We start from the raw sequence: 27,635 nt of genomic DNA on the forward strand, positions 1-27,635 counted from the left end.
ATACTGGGGGAAAAAAAAAAGAAAAATTTATTGAAGAAATGTTAATTTAGCATTTGTTGGGTCTGGCATTATTAGAATGTACGTGTCAACATACCCAAAATGTAATTTAAAAAATTTGAGATGAGACAGTGGTTTATTTATTTATTTATTTTCAAACAAAGGTTTGTCCCTGTTTTCTTCTCCTCCCAGTTTCAGAGGTGGAATTGAGGTACATGAAACTTTAATCAAAACATAACATGAATTTATCTTAAAAAAAAAAAGTAACAAAATGTTTCTTGTAATACTTTATTTATAATGTTCTCAGGACTGTTAATACTGTGTAATCTCTCTATCTTTGAAGAGAATTTGTTGCCTGGGGCAAAAATTTTAGTGCTAAATTTGACTGTGGTTGATCTCATGCTTTGTTGTTTTGTTTTGTTTTTTTTTTTACATAATAGGTATAAATGACCAAGGATTGTACAGAGTTGTGGGGGTGAGTTCAAAGGTCCAGAGACTTCTGAGTTTGTTGATGGGTATGCCTCTATTTTACAAACATTTTTTCAATATTTTGTTTCATGTTGTTTTACTGTCAATATTTAGTTTTTAAAGCACCTGTCAGTAGTTTGCTCTAGTCCATGCAAATAATCACTATGTCATTGTAAGCCCCCCTACTTTAGAAGAACCTAGATTAGTGTGTATTAATAAATTAAGAGCTGCTATGGGACATGTAGGAGCAAAGAATGTGCTTTGGGCTGATGTAAGTGGGGTTAAAGCAGCCTAAGGGGAAGGTTCTGATCAGAAAATTCAAAATACCAAATTCAGTAAAGTTTGAAGCTGGTTGCTTCATTGTTTGAAGTTTCCACCTTCATTCTCCCTTGTCTAGAATGTCCAAGTGTACGTGCCCACGTGTGTCTTTAGTTAATCACTGTGCAAAATAAGACATCTAGTTTAGGCCTGCTCTTAAAGAGCTATTTGGTTTAAGAGGAGGAATGTGATATATGTATTAATAATAACTATGGGTCAAGGCAGGAGATGGAGAAGGGATTTGTTTTTGTAAACTTAGTTGTATAGCTCCAATATGTGGGTAGCATCTTAGGCTCTTTTATACCTGCATAGCTAAAATAATGCTCAGAAGCTTTTTTCTCCCTTTTCTTTCTGGAAATTTTGATGCATCTTTAATTCCAGTGACTGTAGTTCTCCTGCCACTCTGCTGTCCCTGGGGGAGGGAGAGAAATATTGGCACCTGGATGAAATCCCTCATCTGCCTGATATCTCTCACCAAAGTAGTAGCCATGACTGCAAAATGTGCTGTGTTTGCCCCTTTCTTGTCCTGAGCACTGACAGTACATGCAGTCAGACAAGACCACTGGGATTAGTTCATTTTTATAGAGCTTCCAAACCTGTCATTTGACAGCAAAGGTCTGATTCTCAGGGATTCATTGGTATGCAAAGAAGCTTGTTTGCAGTTTGCACCAGGCTCTTCTCCAGAACCATGCATGCTCCATCTGTGCTGATAACACAGTGTTCTTTGGCACTGCAAACTGAAGGAAGCCAGAAAGTGAATTCATTTCATTACCCCAGACATTATGTGAATGACAAAGCGCTTTTATATTATATGCTGCTGTCAGTTCAGTGCCACCTGTAAGACTTTTTCTTTTCCTCCCTTTATTTTTTCAAACAGGCTGTCTCTTCAGAAATGATAAGACATCTTGAGACTTGAGGACCTGCATGTCATATCAATCTGTCATAATGACCTTGCTAAATATTAATTTATGATGTCTTACTTTAATCAATATTAACAGCACCCTGAAGTACTCCATTAGTAAACCTTTAAAGTATTATAGAAAAAGGGCTCTTCTTGGAAATGCGAACTGGGATTAATAAAAATGACTGATCTATAACAGATTTTCATAGTTGTTTATCTGTGTTGGGGTTAGCCTCAGTAAGCAGTAACCATCTTTAGCCATTGACCATGGGAAGAATGATGAGCTGTCACTCAGAGAGCCTTGATTGAATGCATTTGGTACCGGAAGATGCTTTTCAGTTTTGTACTTGCTGGCTTAGCTTGGGTGTGCAGGTCTGGCAGGCAGATTTTCCTTGCTGCCATTATTGGTATCCAAATTAAATAGACTCAGGTTGCCAGTGGTTCAGTAGCAGCTGGAAGAGTTTACTGGGGATTCCAGCATCTGCTTTTAGTTATTTTTTTTTTTTAAACAGAAACATTTTTTGTCATACCCAAGTTTCATATATTTATTTCACATAGAAAGAATACAGTGGTATCAAGATGAGGCAAAATACTGAACAGGAAAAAGTTAGGGTGCAAGCAGGTGCTCTTTTCTGATGATTTGTTGAAAGTGATCCTATCTGTGCTCTTTATCTGTCTGTCCTCAGAGAAGAACAAAGAGGGTTCCTTTTTGATATACAGTGGTACAGAGAATTTAAAATGACTGATTAATCTTTAATCCTTTGTCTCTGGGCATACTCTTAGATACCCTTTTATATGAAAGATTTCTCAGGATCATAAAAAACTCACATTAACTTTCTGTATTTTAAAATGTTTGATAAGATTTCAAAGTATTTTAAGCTACCTATCATTGACCATGAGGTTCACAGTTGGAAAGACCTGATGTGAAAAAAGAGTCTTCCAAATGGTAGCCAGGGACATAATTTCTTTTTGTAGTTTTGTCTCTTTTTCAGAATATTTTCTGTAGAATTTTGGAAAGTGCACTGAGAGTCAAGAGAGTATGAGAAGATCAACATATGCTTTTCTAGTACTATGAATGCATAGATTTTCATCTGTAATGCAAAAATCTAGTGGAGCTAAGTCTCTGCAAATTAAGGCTTTGCAATCAAATATACACTTCTACTTTAAAAAAAGAAAAGTTAATTTCACAATTAACTTAGTCCATGAAGTTACTTTCATCTGGTATTGTGCCTATTTTGCAGCAATGATCTTGTTTAAATTTAAAGGGAGGCATCTGGTGAGGAAAACACTCTTTACCTTTTAAAGGAAAATGTTAAATTAACCAGATATCTCATTATAAACTGGGATAAAAAGCAAGAACTTCCAATATTATGGAAATACATTCCAAGCACTGCAGTGTGAGTTGTCAGCCATCAGGAGTCTCAGTTCTGGAAGTGCATCAGGGCCCAATTCCTGTTTCATTGATGATCTGCATTACAGATCTGATGTGGCTCATTTCCTACATGCTGTTATATAGATTTTGTACAAGCCACTGCATAGATCAGCTTTCAGATGGACCATTGCCTGTGTGAAGTGACTGCTGAGAACTTGCAGTTTCTACTGATGTAGTTCAGGTTTGATTTCTGATGCTGTCTGGTGTGAAAAATACCAGATATTACTTGTTGTAGAAGGAAGCTCTCAGGTACTTCTGCCTTCCCAAAACTAGCAGGTTTTGAAATAGTTACACAAATAGTTTGCTATTTTATAAAGAGTAGATGATAATCTGCATACACACCTACAGTGGGCATATTGCATATGAAAGCAGAGGGAGTCTCCTCTTAACCAAATGTAGTGAACTGGACAGTTTTTATAAACTCTGGCTCCCCTATTGTCAGACAGAATTGCATAAAATTTAGAACTGATCTGTCAAAAGCTGTTCCTTAAACATGTGGGGTTAGTTTTATAGGCATAAAGTAGCCCTTCAGTGCACAGTGGCTGTTATGTAAGCAGGTAGCATGAAAACAACTGGAGTAATTTTTTTTTAAATCTGGTCGAGGTTCCAGTTCTTAAAATTGTCTGGGATGTTTAAAGTAGAGGGGAAAAATGGAGGAGGAAGAGTGAAATCCATTGGGTGTTAGGGCACAGAGCACTGTAAAGCAAATGTCAAACCAAACATGAACGTGTCTTTAAATCATGATGGCTTGTGCAATCAAACGGTTGGTAGCAGGGCTGATTTTTTTTTTTCCCTCCAAGAGATAATTAAATGTTTCAACAATACCTTCTATTTTCTATTTTAAGAGGCTCGCTTTGGAATTCAGTCGCCTGTTGTTTTCCTCCCAAAATTCATCAACAAATTTCAATGAGCAGAGTGCATACTTTGAATGTAAAGGAGGTTGATGATTATGAAATAGCTGTTTGAAAAACTGGATATTACATAGTGGTTTAGTAACAAAACCCCCATAGATTTTGCTAGCTTCTGATGTGATGGCAGGTTTTATTTAATTAACTCAGGACACTGGTTTTCTTCTCAAAAAAGAAAATTTGAACATGGAAACAGCTAGCATGCTAAAAAGAGAAAAAAAGCTTATTTCCGAGACCATCTTGAGTATTTTGGGTTGTGGTTAGCTAGTTTGCTAGAAAATGTTATCTGACCTGTATTTTAAAATGAGATTTAAATAATTGATATAATGAGGGAGAATATTCAGTTACAGAAGTAATTGCTTGGCACAGCTTTTAGAACAAAATTATTTAGTCCCGGTAAAAGGACTGCACCTTTAATCAGGGATCCTAATTTGATTTTTTAAACGTGTCTGTCGTTTGTCTGACAAGCCAAGTAACAAATGAATTCTGAATTGTATGAAGTGGTCCACACGTAATCTGTGTCAGCTGCTGCTGCTGTTCACTGCAGTGACTGAGGGAAATGTGGAGCAGTAAATAATGACAGGAGCTCAAGCACCTGAAGTCAGCAAATGCATTGGGCTAGGCTGGCCACATTCATGTGCTCTTCTTGTGTCAGCTAGCTATGGCTTTCTGCTTTGAGGCCAAAAGGGTTTGGGTTTTTTGATCACAGAACATTCCAGTGTGCTGTGTTGTTTTCCATCTTCTGTCAAAAACTCTTTAACTTGATGGGTCAGACAAACCTTTCGGTTTGATCTGTCTTGTTCCAAGACTCTACCAACTAACATGGGAGAAGGTGGGAGTTCTGTGAACCTGGCAAATGGTCAAGCAAACAAGTATTTCTTGTCCTGTGACTAAAACCGATCACAAGGGAGGCAAACATTCAGCAAAGACATCTTTTTCTACTTTCGAAGCACCTCTTAAAGGTTTTCACACAATGCAGAGGGTCATGCTGCACTTTGGCTGCTCTCAACAACAGTTTACAAGCAAAACTATGGAAAGAATTTATCAGTGTAGTGGCACTTTAAATGAGAAAGAAAAGAGTAAAAGATAAATTCTTCTTAGAGGTCTTTTTCCCCTAAACTGTTTTTGTACATCTTTCTGTGTTTGTGAACATTTCTCTGTTTAATTAGAGGTGTGAAAATTTCAATTGCTATAAAGATCTTCTTACATGAGGGTGTTTTTTAATCTTTCATTAAAGGAAAAAATCAGCAGTAAATAGTTTTAAAAACAAAATATGAAAATAGAATTTATAAGCAGGTGTAGATATTTAGTCTTCTTCGTATAACCTCATAAAAATAATAATACGGATGTTGCTTCTATGTTCACATGAACAAATATGTAGTGGTCCAAGTCAATGTGTTGCTGTTCATGTAAGTCATACTGATTTAGAATTCCCTTTTTTCATGTCCCTCTTGTCTTTCTGATTATTTTCTAGATTCAAAAACCTGCAATGAAGTTGACCTGGAAAACTCTGTAGATTGGGAAGTGAAGACAATTACTAGTGCTATGAAGCAGTATCTGCGGTAAGGCTGTCTCTCATTTTCTTTGTATATATATATACACATATATATAAATTTTTTTTAAACTATAAATTCTTATTTTAAGTCTCTGATGCAGTGTGTTAAGCCACAGTATTTACTTTTCCTCTGTTTTAGAACAGGATCTCATTTTGTGCAAATACCATGTTTGTTATTTGTCTTGGGGGAAGCAGAATAATTTAGCAACATGTTCATGTGAGACAGGCCCCAAAACACTTTTGTGTTAGGCACAGAAGCATTTCACTGATAGTTCTGAAACCTGAATTTTTAGTAAACTTGCTGAGACTCATCACTGAAAGTTAGGTAAGATTGTTAAAATTTGTTTCCTTTTTGTGTTTCGGTGTGGTAGAATGAAAAGGGAAAACGCTATGAATCTTTTAATATTTTCATCTTATATTTCTGACCCTTGCTCTTATGTTCTGTGTGCAATAGTAATAATGTTTCTAGTGTTAAAAAAAGAATTTAAAATATGTTCTCTATTCAAATGGTTTTGCCAGTTCCTGATCAAACTATTTTACTAAATTGCCTAAAATCATAAAATTTAGAACTGTTGTGTATGTCTTGGAGTGTAACATAAACACCATATTTTTAATCTGCTATTTTTATTAAATAAAATACTACTACTACCACTACAAAATACTAGCAATGAGTGCTGCAGAAATATTGTAAAGATAAAAGTCTTACAAAGTATAGAAAAGTATAAAAAAAACAGAGGAAAAGTGTACATAAAGTAGTTCTTCCTTACAGTATTTCCCATCTGAATGTTTACTCCAATATTTTATGAGCATCAGTGAAGTCAATTCAATGAATGGTTTTAACTCTGGTAGTGGTGGTTGTTGTTAGGACCTTAGTGCCTTTCCAGTAAGGCATTGACTTGTGATTCTTAGTGTTTAAAAAACACTAATGAAGACTTAATTGCACAGTATTTGTGTACAATCTTCATCTGAGAAACAATCTTGGTATTGAAATTGGAAAGATATCTTATGATAGACTGAAGGCATCACTTCAGCTCATAGAATGTGAATGGATGCATTTAGTCTTATTTTCCTGATAATGCCAAGTTTTCAATTTTTCTAGAAACCATTGAATTCAAGGGCCTCTGTAAGAATGGTGACTTCCAGTAGGAGGAAGTAACATGATGCTACTGATAGTTAAAAAGGTTTCCTTCTTAGAGTAAGTGCAGATAGAAGAGAATATAGTTAAATTTATTATGTCATCCTTGTTTTACAGAAGCCTTCCAGAGCCACTGATGACATACGAGTTGCATGGAGAATTCATCATTCCTGCCAGTAAATACATGACTGTAGTTGAAATAGAAATCTTTTGTTGTTGTGCTGTTGTGGCCTTAGGAGCACTCTGAATGCAATTTCAGAAAAATGCTTCATCCCAGTAAAAATACAGGAGCAAGAAATAATACATGATTTTAAAATATGTATGTTTTAATCATGATTCAGTTCTAGTATGTTTATATTATTACTCAGTTCTACAATGTGACTGCATAGCATGGTTTTGCTTTTATGGAAAAACTTTTGGATGGCCATTGTAAACACTCATTCTTATTATCTTAATTGTATAATGATAAGCAACTACTTAATCTGTGCTTTTTTTTTTTTCTTTTGCCTTCCATTTATAAAGAGTACGAAGGTTAGCAAAAGGAAGTACACTAATTTGAGCTCATTTGAGTCCTTAAAGCACAGCTGCCTGAGCCTTGTTTTCAGTGCCTTGCTAGCTCTGTATCCAGGCTGGCTTGAATGCTCCTCATGTATTAGAAGAAAGGAAAGAGCAGGCCAGATAACAGTGTGGCAGTTCAAATACAGCCTTGGAGAAGACACAGCAGCATTTGTAGCTCAGTTGTATGGTATCTAGTGTACACGGAATTTTTTTGGAAGAGGATAGAGGGAAACTGTGTCAGAAAATTTTTGGCAAAGTATCAAACAGATATTTAGCTGATTTTCTTTCCAGCCTGTAGCACTTCTGGCAAACTGGAAAGCAAAATTAAAATAAACTTTGAGACAATTGTTTTATCATCTTCAGATTGCTATAATGACTTTCCAGGACTGCAGAATGTGTTTTCTTCTGGTCCTTAATTCAAAATGAGAATTAGCTCAGGAAATTTGTTGCCAAAGCACGTGCTAGCAGGCAAGTGCTTAAACAAAATTCAACGTCCTTACCTACGTGGTGAGTCTTTACGTTTGTATTGGAAAGTGTTAAAATAATTTCTTGACTTATGAAGTTTTGCCAGCAGTTTCTCACTTTATTTTTCTTTCGCTATTTTATAGTCTCTTTCAGTAAAGGAATTCAGTTGAAGTTATATGTTTTAGACTGTACCGTGTTCATAAGTAGTAAACTGTTCAGTGAAGGAGTTGATTCTGGGGAGGGAAATTTAATCAACATTGCAGATCTGAGTTACAGTATACTCAAAAATAGGTAGTCAATGTTGTTTCCTATGTTGGCTATAAAAAACCAGCACTGGAAATAGCAAGGAGTATCCTTTTCCCTCCCTGTTGGAGGAAGAGCCAAAATTAAAAGGTTTTCCTTCAATTTTGTTCTCTTTATACGTATCAGTGTAGATTGAAACTATATGAGCTTTGACTCTATCTTGTAATTAAATGTCTAGCCATTCTTTAATTGGAATTTGTGATTTCACATGTACGTAAAATAGTCTCACTTCAAAGAAGGCCTATTTTTTCTATGAGAATTTTGATTAGCTCACTAGAAATTAAATGTTTTGCTTTTCGGTAGCCTTTTTTCTCACAATCTGTGCAGGGGTGTTCACTGCAAAAGAATAAAATACAGCCCTAAAATCTACAGCGATGTGCAAAGAAAAAAAATCTGAAGCGATATGCACTGAAGAGATATGGTGGTATTTTACAGGAAATACACTTAGCAATCAGAGTTGCCTTAGAGAAAAATGGGACCTGATCAGTGGTCCTCATGTCAAAACTTCTTGCATTCAGAATAAATTCTAAATTTTTCTAAAGTATTATTATGGGCAATAGAAATACTTCCATTCCTTGTATTATAACCTCTATTAAGATGTAATTTTGTGATTTAATGCAACTTTGAGAAATAGGAAGATGGTTTTATTTCATCTTTTACACATTCTTGTTTTCATCTGTGTACTATGAAACCTGCAGGGGCCAAAATTATTCAATTTAACACGGAACAGACAAAAATAAAAAGCTCTTTGCTTATCTTTATTTCTCTACTGTACTGGTGATGCCATTGTTACTCAGAACCTTTGTCATAGTGTTCTCAATAGGTTTTTTTGCATGTTTATTCTCCAGAGGTCATGAAATTTTCTAAGCATATAAATCTGCATGCAGTTTCCAGTGCAAGGCAGCATAAATGCAGTATCATTAGCTGCACAGTACCAACAAAACTGAATTCTAATCATGAGGACAATCAGTTAATGATGCTAAAATGAAAAGCAGTACAGTTCCTCTCTGTGGCACCCGGTAACATCGCTGCTCACCTTGCAGTGTATTTGTAAGCAGATGAGTCCAATGCAGCAAAACAATAACTGCATCTGTCAGTCTCTAAAAATAGGTGAACAAAGGCACCATTTTGCAGGTGGATTGAAAGATGAGTTCTCAGAATAAGCAAATAAGTTGATAATTCTAGAACAATATTACTTGTGAAAACAAGCACATATGTTCAATGTTGCTATGTTTGGAGACACATAAGTGGTGAAGAAAAGTGTGTGCAGTATGTTTCCATGCAGGGGTGGGAGAAGGTTTGTGTTTCTGTGAATTCTATTTTATTTTAATTTTTTTTTGAGATACTTATTTCTATATCCTACAGAAAGTGGGAGTCCTGAGTCTCGAGTCAATGCTGTTCACTTCTTGGTCCACAAACTCCCAGAAAAGAACAAGGAGATGCTGGGAATTTTGGTGAAACATTTAGCGAAGTAAGTGCTATGACCTGCTTTCCTACCTTGTCAGAATTTTTGTCTTTACCTTTATTTAATTACAGAGGGTTTTAGCAAAGTGTGGCTGGAGCTGAAGCCCATTTTGATGCTGTCATCCACACCCCCAAGAACGAAACGTGCAAAGGCAGACAAGACGTTTGCCTCACGCTGTGCATATTTTGGCGGGAAAGGCAGAAATCTAAGACGTTAATGAAGCCGTAGATGTATTTACTTTAGCAGTCCTGCCAGCAGCTGAGGGTTTGATTGAAGTGAGAAAGGGAACATTATAGTTTCTTTTTGCAAATTCTGGCAAAGGGAATAGTGGAGATCTGTTAGCAAATTTAAGTTGGTTTCACACTTGCCCTTGTCCAAGGCTAAGTGCATTTTATATATTTAAGTTCAGTAAGAGACTGATTTTGTTTTTAAGTTGCCAGTGGAAGAATGGCTTTTCAGCTTTCCAGAATTTAGTAAGACTTTATTTGAAGAAACTTTGCACAAAACCAACTTCTAAAAGATAGATTAAGGAAATGTAATGTTTTCATTTGTAGACTGCAGTTTCCAACAGTAATGGAAATTTTTCATAACCCATTTCCTGTTTTTTCCTTCAATTCTTTTCAAAAAGCGTTTCAAAGCATGCCAAGAGGAATCTAATGACTGTGGCAAACCTAGGGGTAGTATTTGGACCAACCTTAATGAGGCCACAGGAAGAAACTGTAGCAGCCATCATGGACCTGAAGTTTCAGAATATCGTCGTTGAAATCCTGATAGAAAATCATGAGAAGGTAAGTTTTGCTACGTCTTCATTTTTCTGAGCATTGTCTAAAACAATCTGCTAGCCTTAATGGGGTTAATAATGGAATTATGCATGCCATTAAAGTAATAGTTTAATTCGAAAGAATATCCTCTATACGCTGTATGCTTTTGGTTATTTATCCTTGGTAGTCATTCCTGTTCGTAGGTGAACTGACATTTCGGAATGCATATTTCCTGGCAGTACTAGTGCTTCTGTGTGTATAGTACATCAACAGATTTGCATTATGATATTTGCATTTGGTTTATTTCTGAGCAAAAGTGATACAGAACTGGAAATGAGAAAGCCCAGGCTCAGTTTTTAGCTCTTCCATTAAGTACTTCGGCCAGGGTCAGAATTCATTGTTTTATGTCTTCATTTTTAGCTCAGAGTTCTCAGAGTAAAAAAGGAAGACTTTACTATACTGTAAATTTTATGTGTAAAAAGCATCATGAGAGAACCATGTATTAACACTTCCTTTGTTTTCAGCTGAATGTGTGTTATTTTAAGCCTTTGTATTTGAGGTAATACTGAAAATAGAAGGTGTTGTTGCTGCTGTTACTAAGGTGGCCAGCTACTAAAGTGCTTCATGTGTACAAGGTACTGTCCAGGATATCACTGCATGTAATCTGGGGTCTGAAATGAGAAACAAAAACAGTAAGAAAGTCCTTTACTGGTCTCTTTATTTGGATACTCCTTTGGCATCCCTAAGATGACCTCTGTAACTGGATATTTGAGGTGTTTTGTACTGGGAGACGGACAGCATCTCCCTCACTCCTACTGTCAAAAAGAAGTGCTTTGGAAAAATCCCAAGACATGCTTTTTCCTCCCTCCTTTCTTAAGCACTCCGAGCATTGAAATTGTTATTTCCTTTAAAGGTTAACTGTGCTGAAATTGGCTATTTAAGTCAAGTGTTATCTACTCTAAATAATCTATGTCTCAAGTTTTTCTGACGATGTAATTACTCTCCCTCCCTGATTGATACAGGCAGGGCAAAGCTGCTGTTGGCATAGCTGTGTCCACATGGTGGCTTTTGTTGGCTTAGTTGACTCAGGGTGTAATGCTGTCCTCACACGCACACTGAGCAGATATGGTATTGTTCTGCTGGAAAAATACTCAGCTGCACATGTGGCTCAAGTTCTAAGCAATAAATATTCCAAGAGCTCTAAGCCGTGGTATCAGTTTTGGATCTTAGAAATGAAAGTAAACCTTGCAGAGAGCTCATGATTTTAAAGCAATTGCGGTGACCGCACAAATTAAAGAAAGTCGAGAGAGAGTGAGCAGAGCCAGGTGTTTTAATAACATGTGGGTGTTGAGTTGTGTTTATTGAAATCACTAGATCACCACAGATTAGCACCATCTTATTCTTGTGCTAGCTCAGTCACGTGTCTTTAAGAACAGGACATCAATTTTACATTTGAAACATTAGTGGCCTTTCTTGTTCCTCTGAAAATGCGGAGAAGCGAGGAATGGAAAGTACATCAATATAATACTGCATCATTTTCCGTAATTCCTTGGGTTTATGCCTTCTTTAGAACTAGAAGGGTATAATTTTTTTTAAAGGGATTTCTGTCATTTTGCTGCCATTTCTAACCGTGAATTTGCCATCAGTGGTCTGCCTGCAGCAACCTCTCCCACGCTAGAGCTGCTTCCAAAATGGAAGGCAGTCCTGAGTGTGACCTTTGTGCATTTATAACAAAGGCAATGGAGAGGTGTGTTAAGGCATTAAGAAAATTTTATAGTCAAAATAAGTATGTTGCAAGTGACCCTTCTTCATTTATGGCAGACCAAGGACCTACTTTGAAAAGCAAGCAGGGTCATTGCCAGTCTAGTGTTCATTTTATATTGTTATTTTGAATTTCTATGCCTTTCAGACTTTCAGGGTATTTTTATTTATAGCCCTGGTGAAATGCTAGGAAAAGTCAACGGCTCTGGGTTAAAATATTTTAAAATATTTCATTCAGCCACTACTCAGACTCTGCTACTTTTTAGCAGCCTCTGCTGATAGGAGCAAAGTTTGGAGTTGTAGGAGAGTGATGGAGTCAAGATGGAGGTGCACTGACCCTTCACACTTGGTGCAGATGTAATTTACAGCTCTGGTACTCTGCAGAGAGGCATTTCTTTTCCCCTGTAGCAAAGGAAATTACTAACAAACTTTCCAACTGTAGAAGCAGTAGCCAGCAGCATTTCTGATATAAATACAGTAACTTGGTAGGCAAGATGGTAAAAAATTGTTAGAATTCCTCAAATTCTTTTAAATTTCATCAATGTCCATTATGCCTTATGTGGATAGCTTTATTGAATGAGGTTCGCTCTTCATTTTTAGGAGGAGACATAATTGGGTTACTGGCTTTGAAATCCTGGTGCAGTCATTCCAGTATCATCACTTTGCTGGGTTCTAATTAGAGAATTTCTGTGCAATTAATGTGTGGAAACCTGAATATAATGACTTGCCCTGAGATAAGAGTATCATGCTTAGTGAAGAAGCAGTTTTTGTTGGTTTTTGTTGTGTGTTTGGTTTTGTTATGTTTTGTTGTTTTGGTTTGGGTTTTTTTTTTTTTTTTTAATTTCCTGTTGGCTAGAAACCAGTCAGTACCACTTCCACCTTTTTACAGATTATGTACATCCAAATTGTGAACCAATTACAGTGTGTTGGGGATGGGATCTTCTGCAAAATGCTGAGATTGGAATACTGAAACTAGACCATGCAGCCTGATGTGGTGCTTTAATGGCATTAGAATTGCACCATGATGAAGACTAGGAAGGGGATAGAAGAGTGTCAGGGAAGGAATTGTTTAGCTTTTGTCAGTTCTAGACAATCTCTGCCAGGCTGAGTATTTCTCACAGTTCCCACTCAGAAGGTGAGCTGCCCAAGCAGATCTCTGCTTTGAAAGAAGAAACAAAAACTAGATCCAAGCTGAGATATTTTACCTGGGACCCTCAGAACCACTTGCTGTGGAAGCAAAGCCAATCCAGAGGAACATTAGAACCATAAATTGTCTTGCTTTCTTCTGTCCTATGGCTATAGGGGAAGGACAGGCAGATAGGCCATGCAAAATAGGAGTATGTATATGTTTGATATTTAATGATCTTTCTGTAGCTTTGCCTGGAGTTTTCATGTTTTGTGCTGCCTGGGCTGTAGGCACCAGCACTCGTATCCCTTTGCTATACAGGTCTTTTACAGCATCATTTCATCCTGGGCTATCTTGTCCCCTTTTCTCTTGCCATGTTTCTCTGATCTCCCTTAATTTTCATGTCCTGTATCTTTCCCTTCACTAAGGAAGTATCATGAAATTCATGTTTGTGTCTCATCATTGCGTTCATTTTGCTTTGGGGTAACAAGCTGAGGAGCTGAGTGCAGCTGTGCTTGTGCAGAGCCTGGAACAGACTTGGCCTTTAGGTAATCCTCTGATGAAAAGCCCTAGTCGACTTGGCCCTGGAAAAAGGGGGTTGATTTCTCTTCTCTGCTTCTCCATAATGAGTTTCAAGGATTTAAATTAATTTTTCTTCCCAAGGGCTTCACAGATTGGAAATCTCGGGCATTTCAGCTCTTTTGGTCTTTTCTCTGCCTTGTGGTGAGGAGGAAGGGTGGTCCACGCCACGGCAGCATGAAGAGCATGCACACATTCGTCTTGCTGCTTGTTATAATGTTTTGGCATCTTGTTGGAATGAATGTCACTATTCAAAGGGCTTATTTATTTGCCATTTAGAGATGCCTCAGTGGTAATGTGAGCCATTTTGGTTTCTCAATTCCCTGAACATTATTTTAAGAAGGAAAAAAAAGGCACCAGGATAAAAAAAGTCTAAGAAATGAAAGAAGATGAGGGAGGAGGTTGGAATAAAAATCTCAGTGGGACTGGAATATTTAAACCAGTGTATGGGGGAGGAAAGAATAGTGAGTACAAATAGCAAGATTATAAAAACAGAAAGAAGATGAAAATTACAGTGAAAGAAAATTAGAAGGAGGAAAGCGAGGGGCTAGACAGAAGTTGCTTCTGGAGACTGGGAGGCCAGGATTTGCTGAAAGGGAATAGGCTTTGTAAAAGATACCTTTTTCTAGAATTCAAACAACCTATGGGCAAAATTACCTCAAAGATTTTCATTCTGAAAAGCTCAGTATTTCTTCTATATAGGGCAGATACCTTTTCTCTATCAATCTTTTTATAAAGAGGAAAGATTTTACATATTTTAGACAAAACGTTCTTGGCTTAGCTTTGATTTGTTCCAAACAGTTTTAAGGGGAATTTTTAAAATGAAATATAATTTTTTTTCTTACTTTGGGCGCTTTCATTATTTCTTTTTCAAACTAAAAAGGGAAGAGAAGAATTTAATACCACTGAGCTCTTAAGCCAACATCAACTTCATGTAGTAATCCTTGAAAAATCTTGTCTTAAAACATATTACAGTGTGTAATGCATGCAATATTTGTGAGACAGAAGAAATGGAAGCGGGTGAAGTCAGTTGTTTGTTTTAGAGGATGAAGCAGCACAGTCTCCCCTTAGCAATCCAGCAGTTCTGTTGCAGGTAAATGCTTTAGGGTAGAATGCTACACCATCTCGTAAACTTGAGACTATTTTTTGGCAGCACAGCAGATCTTTTGCAGAGCCACTAAAGGGACACATGAGAGATACTATAGAGGGCTTGTTTCAGCTTTCCTGTTGCTTTGCCTTTGGCTGCAAAGGAGGACCAAGAAGCAATGCAGTGTAATTATGGTGGTTTGCTGTGGTGCAGCAATTTGAAACCTCCAGAAGCTGAATGCTTCTCAAGTCAACAAACATTCAACTCAGAGGGGAAAAAAATGAAATCAAAATATCTCTGTTAGCTCAGAGTTTGTGGTAAAAACATTTGAGGGTATTCAGGAGGGTATTCAGCACATGCTTAACTTGAAGCATGTAAGTAATCAGAAGTGTCATTGAAACTGTTCCTGAACTTAATTCTAATTGCATGCCTTAATCATTGGCTGAGTCTCAAGCAGAAAGGGCAACAGACACAACAAAGAAATTCTGGGAGGTCAGAGCAGCTCTTTGATTCCACTGTAGTGTGAGCGAACTCTTTAAATCCTTTCTCTGCCCTGTGGATAGCAGAAAGCCCTTCCATGTGAGACACACACACGTGGTGTGGTAAATAGACTGCAAATTTCTTTTCTTTTTTTTTTTTTTTGTTTACAAGACTCCAGTTTTCTAAATGTAGTTTATGCATAGTAAGAAGACTGAATATCAAATCTCTACTCACGTTTGTGACAGCAGTTGATGGTATTAGAAGCAGTATGGATCAATACCTGGATTGGTATGCTGCTAGACTGGTCCAAAAGAAACAAAACATGCACGGTGAGAAATCATACTATATTAATAAAGAAAATCAAAACTAAAGTCATGATCTCAGGGGTGGAAGAGGCCCACAAATACATGGCACATAGAAATAGTAGATTGACTTCTCACTTCTTGCTTTGCCTACCTTATGTACAGTTAATTTGGGGAAGCTTCCCTCAACTTCATACAAAATTTCAAAGTGATAGAGATCTCATCTTCAGCTGCCCGCAAGCTGTGCTCCTAAGTAGGTAGAGAGAAAGGATGATAAAGGAGTGGAATTAAGCTGACTAATATTTGCTTCAGTCTTGATGGTCAGGGAGCTGTGCTTGCGTGTATGGAGGAGCAGACAAGGGAGAAGTCCTTATGGAGACTGCTTAAATGGATATTCTTAAATAAAATTTTGTTAGTAAAAGAAAATATTCTGTAAAATATTGCAGGGGAGATGGAGAGGGGAAAAGTTCTGCACTTCTTAAGAGTTTAAAAAGTAAATTCTTATGTGGAAGCTGTGGGACATAAGAATGTTTTTTGCATGTACTCTTTAGAATCCTAGTAAGCTTTTGCCTTACCAGAAGGGTTAGTGTATTTCAAACCATTAAACAGATTTTTGTATTAAAAAATGTTGCAGTCAGCTGACAATATTTTATTTCCAGTATTTTCATGTGCATGCTACTTACACTAATAAAAATCAGTACTTCATTTTTAAATACAGTAGAACAGTATGTTGTTTGCCTCCAATGATCCTATAGTCATAATCTAATGTAAAAATGTATTTTAACAAAAACAATGAGCAGAAAAAACTCTACAAAGCAATGAGGATATAAATCCTTGTAAAAGGCAGTAAGGAAATCTATGGAAAAGAAAACGCTGGTGAGGCTGTGTGGTTGGCTATGGTTGGAACCGTGTTGTTTGCAAAAGTCTTGAAGATCTTGTCGTTTATTTCTGATGCTTTGCTCGATGGCAGTGTGGTGGGAGGTCAAATGTAGGGCTTTGTACTGAATATATAATTATCTGTTTGTGAAATCTGTAGCAAAACAAGTGTATATGCATGGTGGGTTTGGGTGTATATGCGCATGCATATATGTGTTTATATATTTACATTTATTACAACTGAAGGGGAGATCAGTCTTGCCTGTGCTGTGTTTGACCATCGTTCTTGGTTTTGCTAGGTCTTAGGTTTCCAAGGGCCATTTTTCATCTTCTTAGGACTTCTCACACTCTTTGTAACAGAAAATACATGCAAACATTTTTCTGCATTATTTTCCACTGAGGAGTATGTCATGTTTTAGAAATCTAGGTAATTAGATTGACTCTTGGATCTTTTAATTTTAAGGCATTTCTCTGCTATTTTAAGCAGTCTCTGTAACTAAACAAGACACACATAGCTATTATGTGAAATAAAGAAAGAAACCTTTTTAGAATACTCTCCTTGGTGTGAGTTAGAGTAGGTGAACACTGCTGTTCCTGCTGGTGCAGTGGACAAATGTGTAGGTATTCACAGCCTGATATATGGTTAACTCTCTCATTTCCCTCAATGGCCCAAATGGGTTGGTTGACAGCAGTGACTGGGCTGCTATCAGGAGCATTCTTCTCATGAATTGTTAAAAGGTGGAGCGCGATGCGATACGGTGGAAGCTGCAGTCTTTGTATCAGGAGTGCTACTTTTAGAAAGGCTGACTCAACAAACTCATAATTCGTGAGCGATCAAAGGACACACATTTTTAACCTTGATGTTTTTCTTTTTTTTTTTTTTTTTTTTCTCCTTCACAGCTGTCCTCCAGACTGTAATGTTGTGTTTAGTAGGCTTTGTAGTTTCTTCATTAAATCTCAAACATGAACTACCCAGTTCAAGGCAATCAGGGCAAATGAGTGGCTTAGAGTCTACTGATACATCAGGTTTGTCTGAAAATTCCCTGGGTTCTTTTGTCACTCTTGTAGTTTCCAGAGCGTCAAGATCTGTAGCTGTTGTTGTGTAAGAAGAGCAGATAGCAGATACTCCAGTCAGAAGGAGACTGAGGCTGTGTCCACAAATCCCTATAAGCAATGTTTCATGTAGTTAGGGATGGTCAGGCTGCCAGGCAGATGGTCTCGGCCAGTGATACCTTCACAATGAAGAAAAGGCTGTCTTGGATGGATTCAATTTTAATTTATTTATTTAGAGAGCTTTGTGGTTTGGCTCACAGCCAAGGATTTTTCCTGTTTCTAGTTTTGACTTATACCTGGTTACTTTCCAGGCTGCATCCACTGTTCACTGTAATTCAACAGTGTGTGCCAGGCAACATCAAGAGCATTATTGATGCTTTCTGGTTGGTTGCCCTCTGGAGACTGAGCCACAGGTAGTTTTGAGCTCTGGATCTGATTCCATCCCCCACTCCCCAATATAATAATTGTGAATAATGTATGAAGGTGTTTTGTGGTTTTTAGTGGAATTCAAACCTCAATATCCAAGGCCTCAGAAAATCTGCATCCTGTGCAATCTCATAGAAAGCAGTGCAGAGACAATAATATTTTACAGTGTATAGATGCTGAAGTGCAAAAGTCAGGATAACTACTTTGAGGCAAGCATGCCTGTGTTGGAGTGGACACGATGGTAACCTTGGGGAGGTAAGCTAGTCAAGAATTCTAAGGAAGTTGTTGATAATTTTTATTGAAGAATTTTTGCAAACATTTTAAGAATATTGAATATGAAGTAATCAACTTTATTCACCTATTTCACACTGAACACAGATTCCACTTAGCTATCCAGAATTTCTAGTGCATGTAATTTTTATTTATTGAATTGTGTTTGTGAACAAGGAAAAGAAATAGATCATTTTGACTAAAACCAGAAATGAAGCAGGTTGATCTAACATTGTCCATAGTTAAGTAAAAATATAAAGCAGTAGGAAGCTACAGTAACAAAGGATCTTTTAAAAAAAGATTTAAGTACTCTGAAGTTTTATAAAATTGTTAGAATTGGTGCAGAAATCAATTTTGAAATAAAACTTTTGTCCTAGCTCTCTAGAAGTTGATATTTTGTAATTTCTATTATGATTAAACTTTTAATAACTCAAATTAGCTTCTGTAATCTCTTCAAATAGGGAATAAAAACCCTAGAATTGTTCATGTTATTGAATGTGGTTTTTACTGTTAAAAAATGGATTACAATTAGTGGTTAGTGGTTATAATTAGTGGCTGAGCTACTGCAATGTGTTTTAGAATGCTTATTTTCACCTTGCCATTCCTGAAATGACTATATCTACAGTAAAATTGTAATTTGACATAAAAGGCATTGTTGCTTCATATTTTCAGAAAATGGCAAAAAGGATTGTACAACCATTGTCTTCATTTTTGTAAGAGGAAAAATTTTTGAAGATTTGTCAGAGTAAGAGCTGTGAACCACAAAGACAGTTGGCCTTTTCTTTTTAGTTTTTTTGTCTCTAAATATATTATTTTAGGTTTTGTGCAGATTGCTGGGTTTAACCTGAATTGAGCTTGTATTACATTGAAAAGAAGCTAAGTCAAAGAAAGACCATGGTGATAAGCTGCTCTTGCACTATCCCATTAATTGCTAATGTATAAAATATTCTTTGATCAGCATATATTACAGCCAGTTGTCATGGAAATGCAAGGAGTACCATAGGGATAAAATGTGTAAGGGGAGAGCAGTACATGTGGTGTAGCTGGATGGTGTTTTATATTATTCAATAAACATTAGCTGAAGTGTCTGTGTGTGTATCTTTTATTTAACAATGGCAAATCAAGTTAGTATTGAAGGGAAATTGCCCAAATAAAAACTTTTTTGTTGCTCTTGTCTTGAGAAATACTGTCCTCTACAACATATGAATGTAATAGTGGGTCCTATCCCACTAGTGGAATTCCAAAGAAATTGTAATGACCTTGCATGTTATAGCCTCTTTTCCATTACCCAGTGACTTCTGGTTCTCTAGTTTGTGTTTGTATATTCCAAGGAAATAGATGCATGTTATGGGAGTGGTAGGGGTTTTGTCTTGCAACAAAATCATGGCACAGCTTTAAGCTGTTAATGATTTTTTATAAGTTTATCCTCATTAGCTCTATTACCAAGCCTTTAGTTTTTTTCTCCCCTCTTTTTCATCCCACTCTGTCCTTGCTGTTTGCCTCCCACTGATTTTTAGAGGAAATTTTAATTACCCCAGTGAAACAAAGCAGACAGAGATGACCTGATGTCTGCATCTTTTCCTAAAGTGATTCCTGGCAAACATACTGAAATTCATTAATTAGTTCTGCTTGAGACCAGAAAGAACAGATCAGTATTCTCTTGTAGCAGCAGAATCTAATCTACATTTCCATGTACAACTATACATCTAGTCATGAACTCGTGGAATAGGCCAAGTTAAATCCTCCCAGCCATGGGTTTTTGAATATCCAAAATCGGCTCTAATAAGAGCTCAAGATCTAGAGTCCAACTCTGTTGTTGCAGATTAAGGGGAATCTGGCAAAATTCCTTGGGCTGCTGCCATGTGGATCTGCTGGTAGAATACAGTACGATAATATGTTGAATTTGGCTCATTACTCTCAAGAAATGCTGCCATAGACTTTGTGGGACGCAGATTTAGGAATTGGAATGGTTATATGTAGGGCTGGTCTTGGGCTCACTGCTCTAGACAGAGCTGTTATTAGTGCTGTATGCCCAAGATGGTTTGTGGTTTGTTTAGCCTTGTAAAGCATCCATTTTATACTCCTGCAGAGAGAAATAGGTCAGACTTACCAGAGTTTTAAATTGCTTCACCAGAGTGTCAACTTTTTTGTTGTAACTTTTACACTGCATGTTTGGAGACTCATCCACTGCTTCAGTCAGCGCACATTTTGAATTTCTGCTTTCATGTAAGATCAGACCTAAAGAACCATTTAGAATAGTGGACTAACTAGGGCTGACTAACAGTGCAGTCTATTGCTTGATTAAAATTGAGTGCTATACGTATTAGTCTTCTCCCAAATATAAATTGTTACACTTGCCTTCCAAGTTTACTCCCAGGTAGATCAATAGCAGGATGCCAGTGCTTTTGAGAGCTAAATTGTAGAGTCTATAAATCTCATGCATTTTGGCCACAGTCTCAGCAACTGTGTAACACTGGATGTGACTGGGAAGTCTTTAAACTTTGAGGCTGGCTTAGTATATTTTTATCACTTCTAGAATGACGTAATTCAATTCACTCTTGTCTTCACTACAGGAATCAGTCTAAGCTGTGGTAACTTCTGCAGTCCAGAGGAGTGATAGTGGTAGATCTGACTTTAGGGAGCATGTGTTTGAGTAACAAAGCAATCATCAATTAAATAGCATATTCCAATCTGTTCTTCCATGGGTGAGTTTCTTTCCAATTGGATCTGTGTGATTGCCTTGCCATGCATCTGATAGCAACTGCTTGTAGTGCAGGATGGTACTCCTGAACTTGTTCTCCTGTGGTCCTGTGCCTTTGTGCAAGTCAGCCAGCACACAGCACTGTTGGTGCTGTTTCAGGTGCTCATAGTGTCTGAGTGTGTGATGTTGAATTCATCAGTCTTGTGTGCATCCGCAGTGGGCTTCTGACAACAGGTCACTCACAGCTGGCACATCTTATTAGCTGTGAAACATTTGTACTTCAGTGGTATTTAAATAGTTAATAAGGTTAGAAGCAAATTTGAATAAAACCAAAAGCAACTTTTCTCCCCACAGCTGAAATAAAGCAGGTCTCCATCTCCTTATTCTCAGGCAGACTTAACAATGCTTCTGTCAATGCAGCAGACAAATATCCAAGGCATGATGAAAAGTATTTAAGTGAAAATAAAGCAAGAAAGAAAAGCTGAATTCTGTGTGTCCAGTTCTGAAGGCAGAGGTTGATGTTCTGCTTGCTTTTCAGATGCTCACCTTTGCAAAACTGTAGTGTGAACCGAGGCTTTGGCCTGCAACAGAAGGAGATTTCTGCTGCTGAAAAAATTCTAGTAGGGCTGGTCTGTACTGGATTTTATTTTTTCTTTTTGTCTTTTCAGTAGGAAATATGTAGGGATGATACAACTATGTACTGCTTAAAAGTGCAAAAACTCTTTTTGTCTTTTGCCTTTGAGACTCAGTTTCTTATGCTAGTAGTATTAGAAGAGTATATTGCATATTTGTGAGAGACAAAAACTACTGAGGAACTTCACTGCCACCTGTGCAAGCCACCTAGAAGCATACAAGAAAGATAATTTCTTATGAAGTACTCCTGGGAAATACTTGTTCTTCTCACCATCACTAATTTCAGCAGAGATCTGTGGATAAGGCTTTACAAATAAGCACAGCTGTGGAATGTGACATAGTAAACAACATGCTGAAACCTCTTGGCAGAGAGTTGTTTGCCAGAGAGCCCAAATGCAACATGTAGTCCATGGGAAAGATGGCATTTCAAGTTTTGGTACCTTTGAATTTTCCAGAAGCAAATATTTATCCCTAAACCTGCTCAATCTAGCCTTGTATTTCCACATAAGGGGGCAGTGTGGTACTGTTAGCCAAATGCCATGGAGGTGCACATTAGATTTCATTATTATATATTGCATCATGTTTTAAGAAATGGCTTTAGAACTCTGAGCACAATTAGAGCTTTGTCACTGCCTGAGAGTGCTGCTGTTGTCTGTAGTGGGGAGAACCAGGTTGGACTGTTTCCTCTCTTCTTTGTAAACATTTTGTTTTTAGAGAGTTGCTATTTTTGCACTCTCTTGTAGTCCCTCGTTCGTAGGCATGTGAAGGAGGGGGAGACAGCTTTCTTAAAGCTGGTGTGGGGAACTTCAAATTACAGCATTTTTACCTCCCCTACAGCAACGTTCACTTATTGGGAAGGAACATAATATTTCCACTGGAGCTTTCCTTTGCACACTATATATGGGCTTCTGGCCCACTGCTGCTCAGTTTTAGGACTATGATCATTTTTCCACTGTTTTTGTGAAATATGGCATTTCTTGATTATTTTGTACCAGTATAGTCTTCAACCTGCCAGGACAAAAGTGATGATTATGTGGCTGTAAGTCAGTGTGTGCATGGGATTTTGGGTCATCATCTTCCTAAATGTTAATATTCAGGGTTAGCAGGCCAGGATGTGATGGCATTTAGGGTTTCTAGTATGTTTAACATGATGTTTTGATGTTTTGTGCCTTACTACTGATGCTTATGGCATTATTTCTCACCTGCCTGGCTTTTTGTGTCGTACTGCACCTGACACATGCTGTTATTATCCAAAAATGTGTTATCTGTGTTGTCCCTTTATACTTCCTGCATGAATTTCTACTTCATAAAAAGTTTCCCCTTTAAAGATTGATTACAAGTCTCCTCTTTGCCAGGTATTCTTATAGTAAATGTTATAAAGCTGTGAAGCACAAGAACATCATATACTGTTTCATTATATCTTATTATATCACTGTGTTGCATTGCTGGGAGGTGCTGAACAGACACAGGACTTTACTCATACGGATTCTGTTTGTGTTGATCTTTATCTGCTTCTTTATCTTTGCTGAAATACGTATGAAGCCAATTTGGTCATGCCATGATCACTTGTAAAAGGCTGCTGTTAAATTGCACATCTGCACACTGATCATTTCCTAGAAGTAAATCAGCACTGTTAGACTGTCCCCTGTGTGTGACAGCTGAAGTGCTGTCAGGTACAGCAAATCTCTGTTGCTGGTTAATTCAGAGAGAAATGATGTGGTATTCTGTGTGGAGGGGTGATACGCTGATGGTCGTGACTCAAAAGATAAAATGACGATGGGAAATGCAATAATTTTTATATGCATCTTTGTGAATGTCAGTATTTAATATAAAATTGTCTCAACATGCAGTAATTAACAGAATAAATTCTCACATGGTTTGTTTCTATGGTATTTCTCACTAAAAACCCCTGCCCACAAAATTTTCCCCTTGCTCTCTTCAAGAGTATGGTGTTGTGTTTACTTAAAATGGTTGATATAATGACATCACAAGCTTTGAAAATTAAAATGGGTATTCTGGCAGAATTATAGGTTCTAGATAAAGCTATAAAGCATTTTGGTTTCTGATTCCTAAAGTTAGTATCTTTCTTTTTCTCCTTCCCCTCCATCCTAGCTGGTAAGTGTGGCTGCAAATGTTTTGTGTTTGAATTAACTGATTGGCAGCTTGGTTAATGTGTAGACAGTGCTCTTGTTTATTTCCATATTATATTTATCTATTTATTTATTTATTTTAAAAGCACTCATTAAAAAGCCACGGCATACTCCCAAACTTGAAGGAATGGATTTTTTGGCTCCTGTCTGCTTTGAATGAAATCCAAAACAAATGTTGTTTGATAATGGTTTACAGTTGCATTGCACAGGTTGCTCTTCATGATAAATAATTAACACCCTTTGTGTTCTTGATTGCAGATTTTCAAAACCCTGCCTGATGCCACTTTCCCTGAGCCAATCTCTATGTCAGTATCTCCTCCAAATGCCCCACCAAGGCAGTCAAGAAGACAAGGACAGCGTATTAAGAGGCCTCTGGCTGTTTACAATCTCTGTCTGGAGTTGGATGATGGTAAGATGTTAGTAATAATTTCAGTCCTTGACTTAGATGGGCTGTGTATCCTATCTGCAGGAGGTGTTTTCATTTCATGTTTCATTTGTGTACATGTGTGGATGCACATGCACGCTGGTTTAATTGCTTTGGAACATGTAAAGAAGCAAGGAAAGCTACAGGGAAAGGACAGCAGGGAGTACTGTCCTGTGACTTGTGTTTAAAAGTAGGACGGACTGTCTTAAATATGCTTTTCTCCTCTGAAAAAGAAGCAGCTCCTGTTTCTTTGGGGAAATCTCTTTGACCTCTACTGAAGATTACACAGCCATAAGATAAATGGAGAGAGAACTTAAATTAAAGCAAATCTTTTATGAGAAGGGCTAATGCACTTTACAGTTAAATTCATCTGGATTAAAGGCTCAGGTCACCACTGCACTGGAGAATACCACTACTTCACTTGAATCTTTAATACCTTGCTGTAACTAGCAGTAAATACTTGTCAATTTGCCTTACTGCTGAAAAGCAATGAAAAAAAACCAAAAGTCCAGCTTTTGCATGGAGTCTGCAGTAGCAACATACAGTGAGGCAAAGGGTGTATAACATTTTATATATTCTGACTGTTGGCCAGAAACATAATCATTTTCCTGAAATGTCATGGCTTGGGGGTATGTACAGTACTGAGGAGGCAAGTCAGGGCTCATTTTGTTTTACAGTTTTTCTCCACCCTATTCCTTTTCTCCCTCCTAATGTTTTTAGTCAATTGTCTTTTCACATGAAGAGCCATGGGATCAGGGCACAAAGTCCAGTTACAGCAAGTGAAAATAAACAGGAAGGTTTTGAACTCATGCAGTAGTATGAGACTCACTGGTGAACTGTTGCTAAATTGGTGGTTAACAGCAGTTGATTTCATAATGCAAGAACACAAATACCTACAACAGCTGTTAAGTGCAGGTTTTAGAAACAAACTCAGGACTTTTTATAGTCTCAAAGCTAGTTTTGCAAAGAGTCAGCAAGAAACTCAGCATTCCTGCCATCGGATTTGATTCGCCAGAGATACATAATCTGTGCCTTTCTTTTCTTGCATCAAATGTGAAACTAAATGCCTTGACTAGAAGATATTTAAGGTGTATCTGCTTAAAAAGCTTAAGCTTTGTTAATTTGAATAATATGCTGCCAACAGCTAAGAAAGCTCTCAAGCTACATTAGCAATAATAAATTTATCCTCATTTGAAAAACAAAACAAAACTGAAGCCACTCACAGAGGTGTTGACGTCTAATGTTGAATATGAATCCTAGCAGGATGCAAGAAGTTCCACAATTTCTCCAATTTCATGTAGCAAGGTGTGCACTGAGGAGTTGACTTTGACCCAAACACAGTAAACAGAAAGCACTTGGTGGGTTGTTTTATTCTAAGAGCCCAAAATACAGTGCAACTGTTGAAAACCATTATAACAATTCAATTTTGCCTAAATACTGTCCATATTCTTGTCTAATTTGGGCATCTTGGCAAAGAGCTGGGATTGTTAAAGGCTGTGATAGTTATATATCATACAGAACTTTGGTACTTTTATGGGAGTTGTAGTGGAGTGACCTGCAGAATAGCCTAATGTATCATCATACATATTAAAACTGTGATGAAAATTTTGGTGGGATCTGACAATAACATCTCCTTGTAACTGCTAAAAAAATCCCCTCTGTGGTTTCCAAAGCCCCTGCTGAAGGTAGCACTATTCTCAGGCTCTTGGTAGCTCCTGCTCATGTGCTCATGGCTGTTTTCCTTCAGTTCAGCCAGCCAGCTGTGTCAGGACAGTGGTCACTAGCTGGGACAATGGCTCTTGGGCACGTGTGCTGTGCACATGCAGTGCTGCAGCACCTCGAGCCCAGCTGCGTCACTGCATGCTCGGAGCAACTGCCCCAGTGGCTGCAGGGTGTGTAAATCAGCCAGGCTCATCAATTATCTAGTCCCTGAGCAGAGCTCAGTGCCTCCAAATATGCTCCGTGGCCTTCAGTTGCTTTGTTCTTTGCAGAGGGGGTGAAGGAATAAAAGTGAGCCTGGGCTTCATTCCATATTTACCTAGTTTCTTGGCTAACAAATGCATGTTTTATAACTGCTCTTTGGAAGATTTTATCCTGTGTGTGTTTTTAACAGGAAATTAAACATTAAACCCCTTCCCTCCCCCCCGCCCCCCCTTATTCACAATGGCATGAGTTAAGCACCAGGCACAAGCCAGTGTTTTGTATTTCCTGGATATGGCAAAATTATCATAATCTTGTTTTAAACAAGTCGCTGATACATATTTATATGTAAATATATTTGTAGACAAATGTATCTCTGAAGTTATTGCAATTACATATAAATATTCTCTATGCCTTGAAACTAGAACTACGTTGGAGACAAAATCTCTCTGTGCTGGAAAACTTCTTGAGTGTGTTTCTTTTAGGATTGTTATGCAAACCAGGAAATTGTTAGAAAAGCGGAAACAAGTCTTTAGCTATCAGCTGCTCCAGGGAGTTAACAGGCTTCAGAATCCACTGCTTGAATTGGAAATGCAGGGTTTGGGCCAGGTTTCTTTTAAAAGCACGTTTGCAGTCAAGAAGCTTCTTGACTGCACACAAAATGTATGCAGCAACCACCCAGAAAGGGCTGTAAGATATATAAATATTGATAGATATAATAGCAGAAGAACACACACTGCGTTTGATAAAAATCTTTATTTTGCCTTCTAGTAATTAGCTGTACTGAGTTCTGATAGTGCATAGATTTTCCTTCCCTCTACATGGCAATTAGATGATTAGACCTATTTGCAAACAATTCAAGGATTATATTTACTACTGCGAGGATCTTTGGTTCCTGAAAGACCAACTTAAGTCACAGATGATACTGTCTGTCTGTCTTTCAACTTCATTCTTTCAACCTTTTTCTTCTTTCCTCTTTGGTAAGCCAGATACTAAATTTTCACTCTGTAGTCTTTTTTGACATCCTAGTGTCTCAAGTAGAACTGGACCTAATGGGGAACTCTGAGCTACTTTCATATGTGGCCTAAACCCAAAGTTCTTGTTTCAGAAAAATGCAGATTTGTCTGAGATTTACATTAGGAGTATTTCCAGAGTTTTCTAGCCTTCTAATATGAAGATTTGGGATTTGTTTTTGGTGGGGCTTTTTTAGGTTTGGGTTTTGGTTTTTTTTTAAATCTGTGGAAATTGCTTTCTTCTTTCCCCCTCACTATCTGAATGAATTTTAGAGTGAATAGCCATGAAGAAACTCCTGTGGCTTACAGTTTCAGCTATGTACAAATGACTTTTCATTGTCTCTTTGCACCTCTATGCAGAGAGGAATAGACTGTTAGCTGCAACAGGGAGTTGTTTATCCTGTTCTTCTAAGAATGTAATTGGGTCTTTATTTTCCATTTGAACAGTCAGTATATATCAGAAGAGATCTCTGTTTACATTTCTTCTACAGGGCAATGCAGATTTAAAGTTTTGTTCCCTTACAATTTTATTTAGATTTTTATATCTTTGTCTTGTAGCAAAATCAAC

At 37.5% G+C, this 27,635-nt stretch overlaps 1 protein-coding gene across 3 annotated transcripts in view; it reads left to right on the forward strand.

Annotated features, from left to right (window-relative positions):
* The window catches only part of ARHGAP10 (Rho GTPase activating protein 10), a 137,425-nt gene that overhangs the window by 78,071 nt on the left and 31,719 nt on the right, over positions 1–27,635 (forward strand). For 2 of the 3 annotated variants that reach the window (XM_085058217.1, XM_085058218.1), the window contains 6 exons: positions 438–512; positions 5,499–5,586; positions 6,832–6,890; positions 9,406–9,511; positions 10,134–10,293; positions 23,969–24,119. In XM_085058217.1, the coding sequence (XP_084914343.1) occupies positions 438–512; positions 5,499–5,586; positions 6,832–6,890; positions 9,406–9,511; positions 10,134–10,293; positions 23,969–24,119 (639 nt within the window). The remainder of the gene's footprint in view (positions 1–437; positions 513–5,498; positions 5,587–6,831; positions 6,891–9,405; positions 9,512–10,133; positions 10,294–23,968; positions 24,120–27,635) is intronic. The other variant, XM_085058220.1, reaches the window with a different exon arrangement.

Source organism: Lichenostomus cassidix, chromosome 4 (assembly GCF_008360975.1).
Source record: "Lichenostomus cassidix isolate B80296 chromosome 4, HeHo_3.0, whole genome shotgun sequence".
NCBI lineage: Eukaryota > Metazoa > Chordata > Aves > Passeriformes > Meliphagidae > Lichenostomus > Lichenostomus cassidix.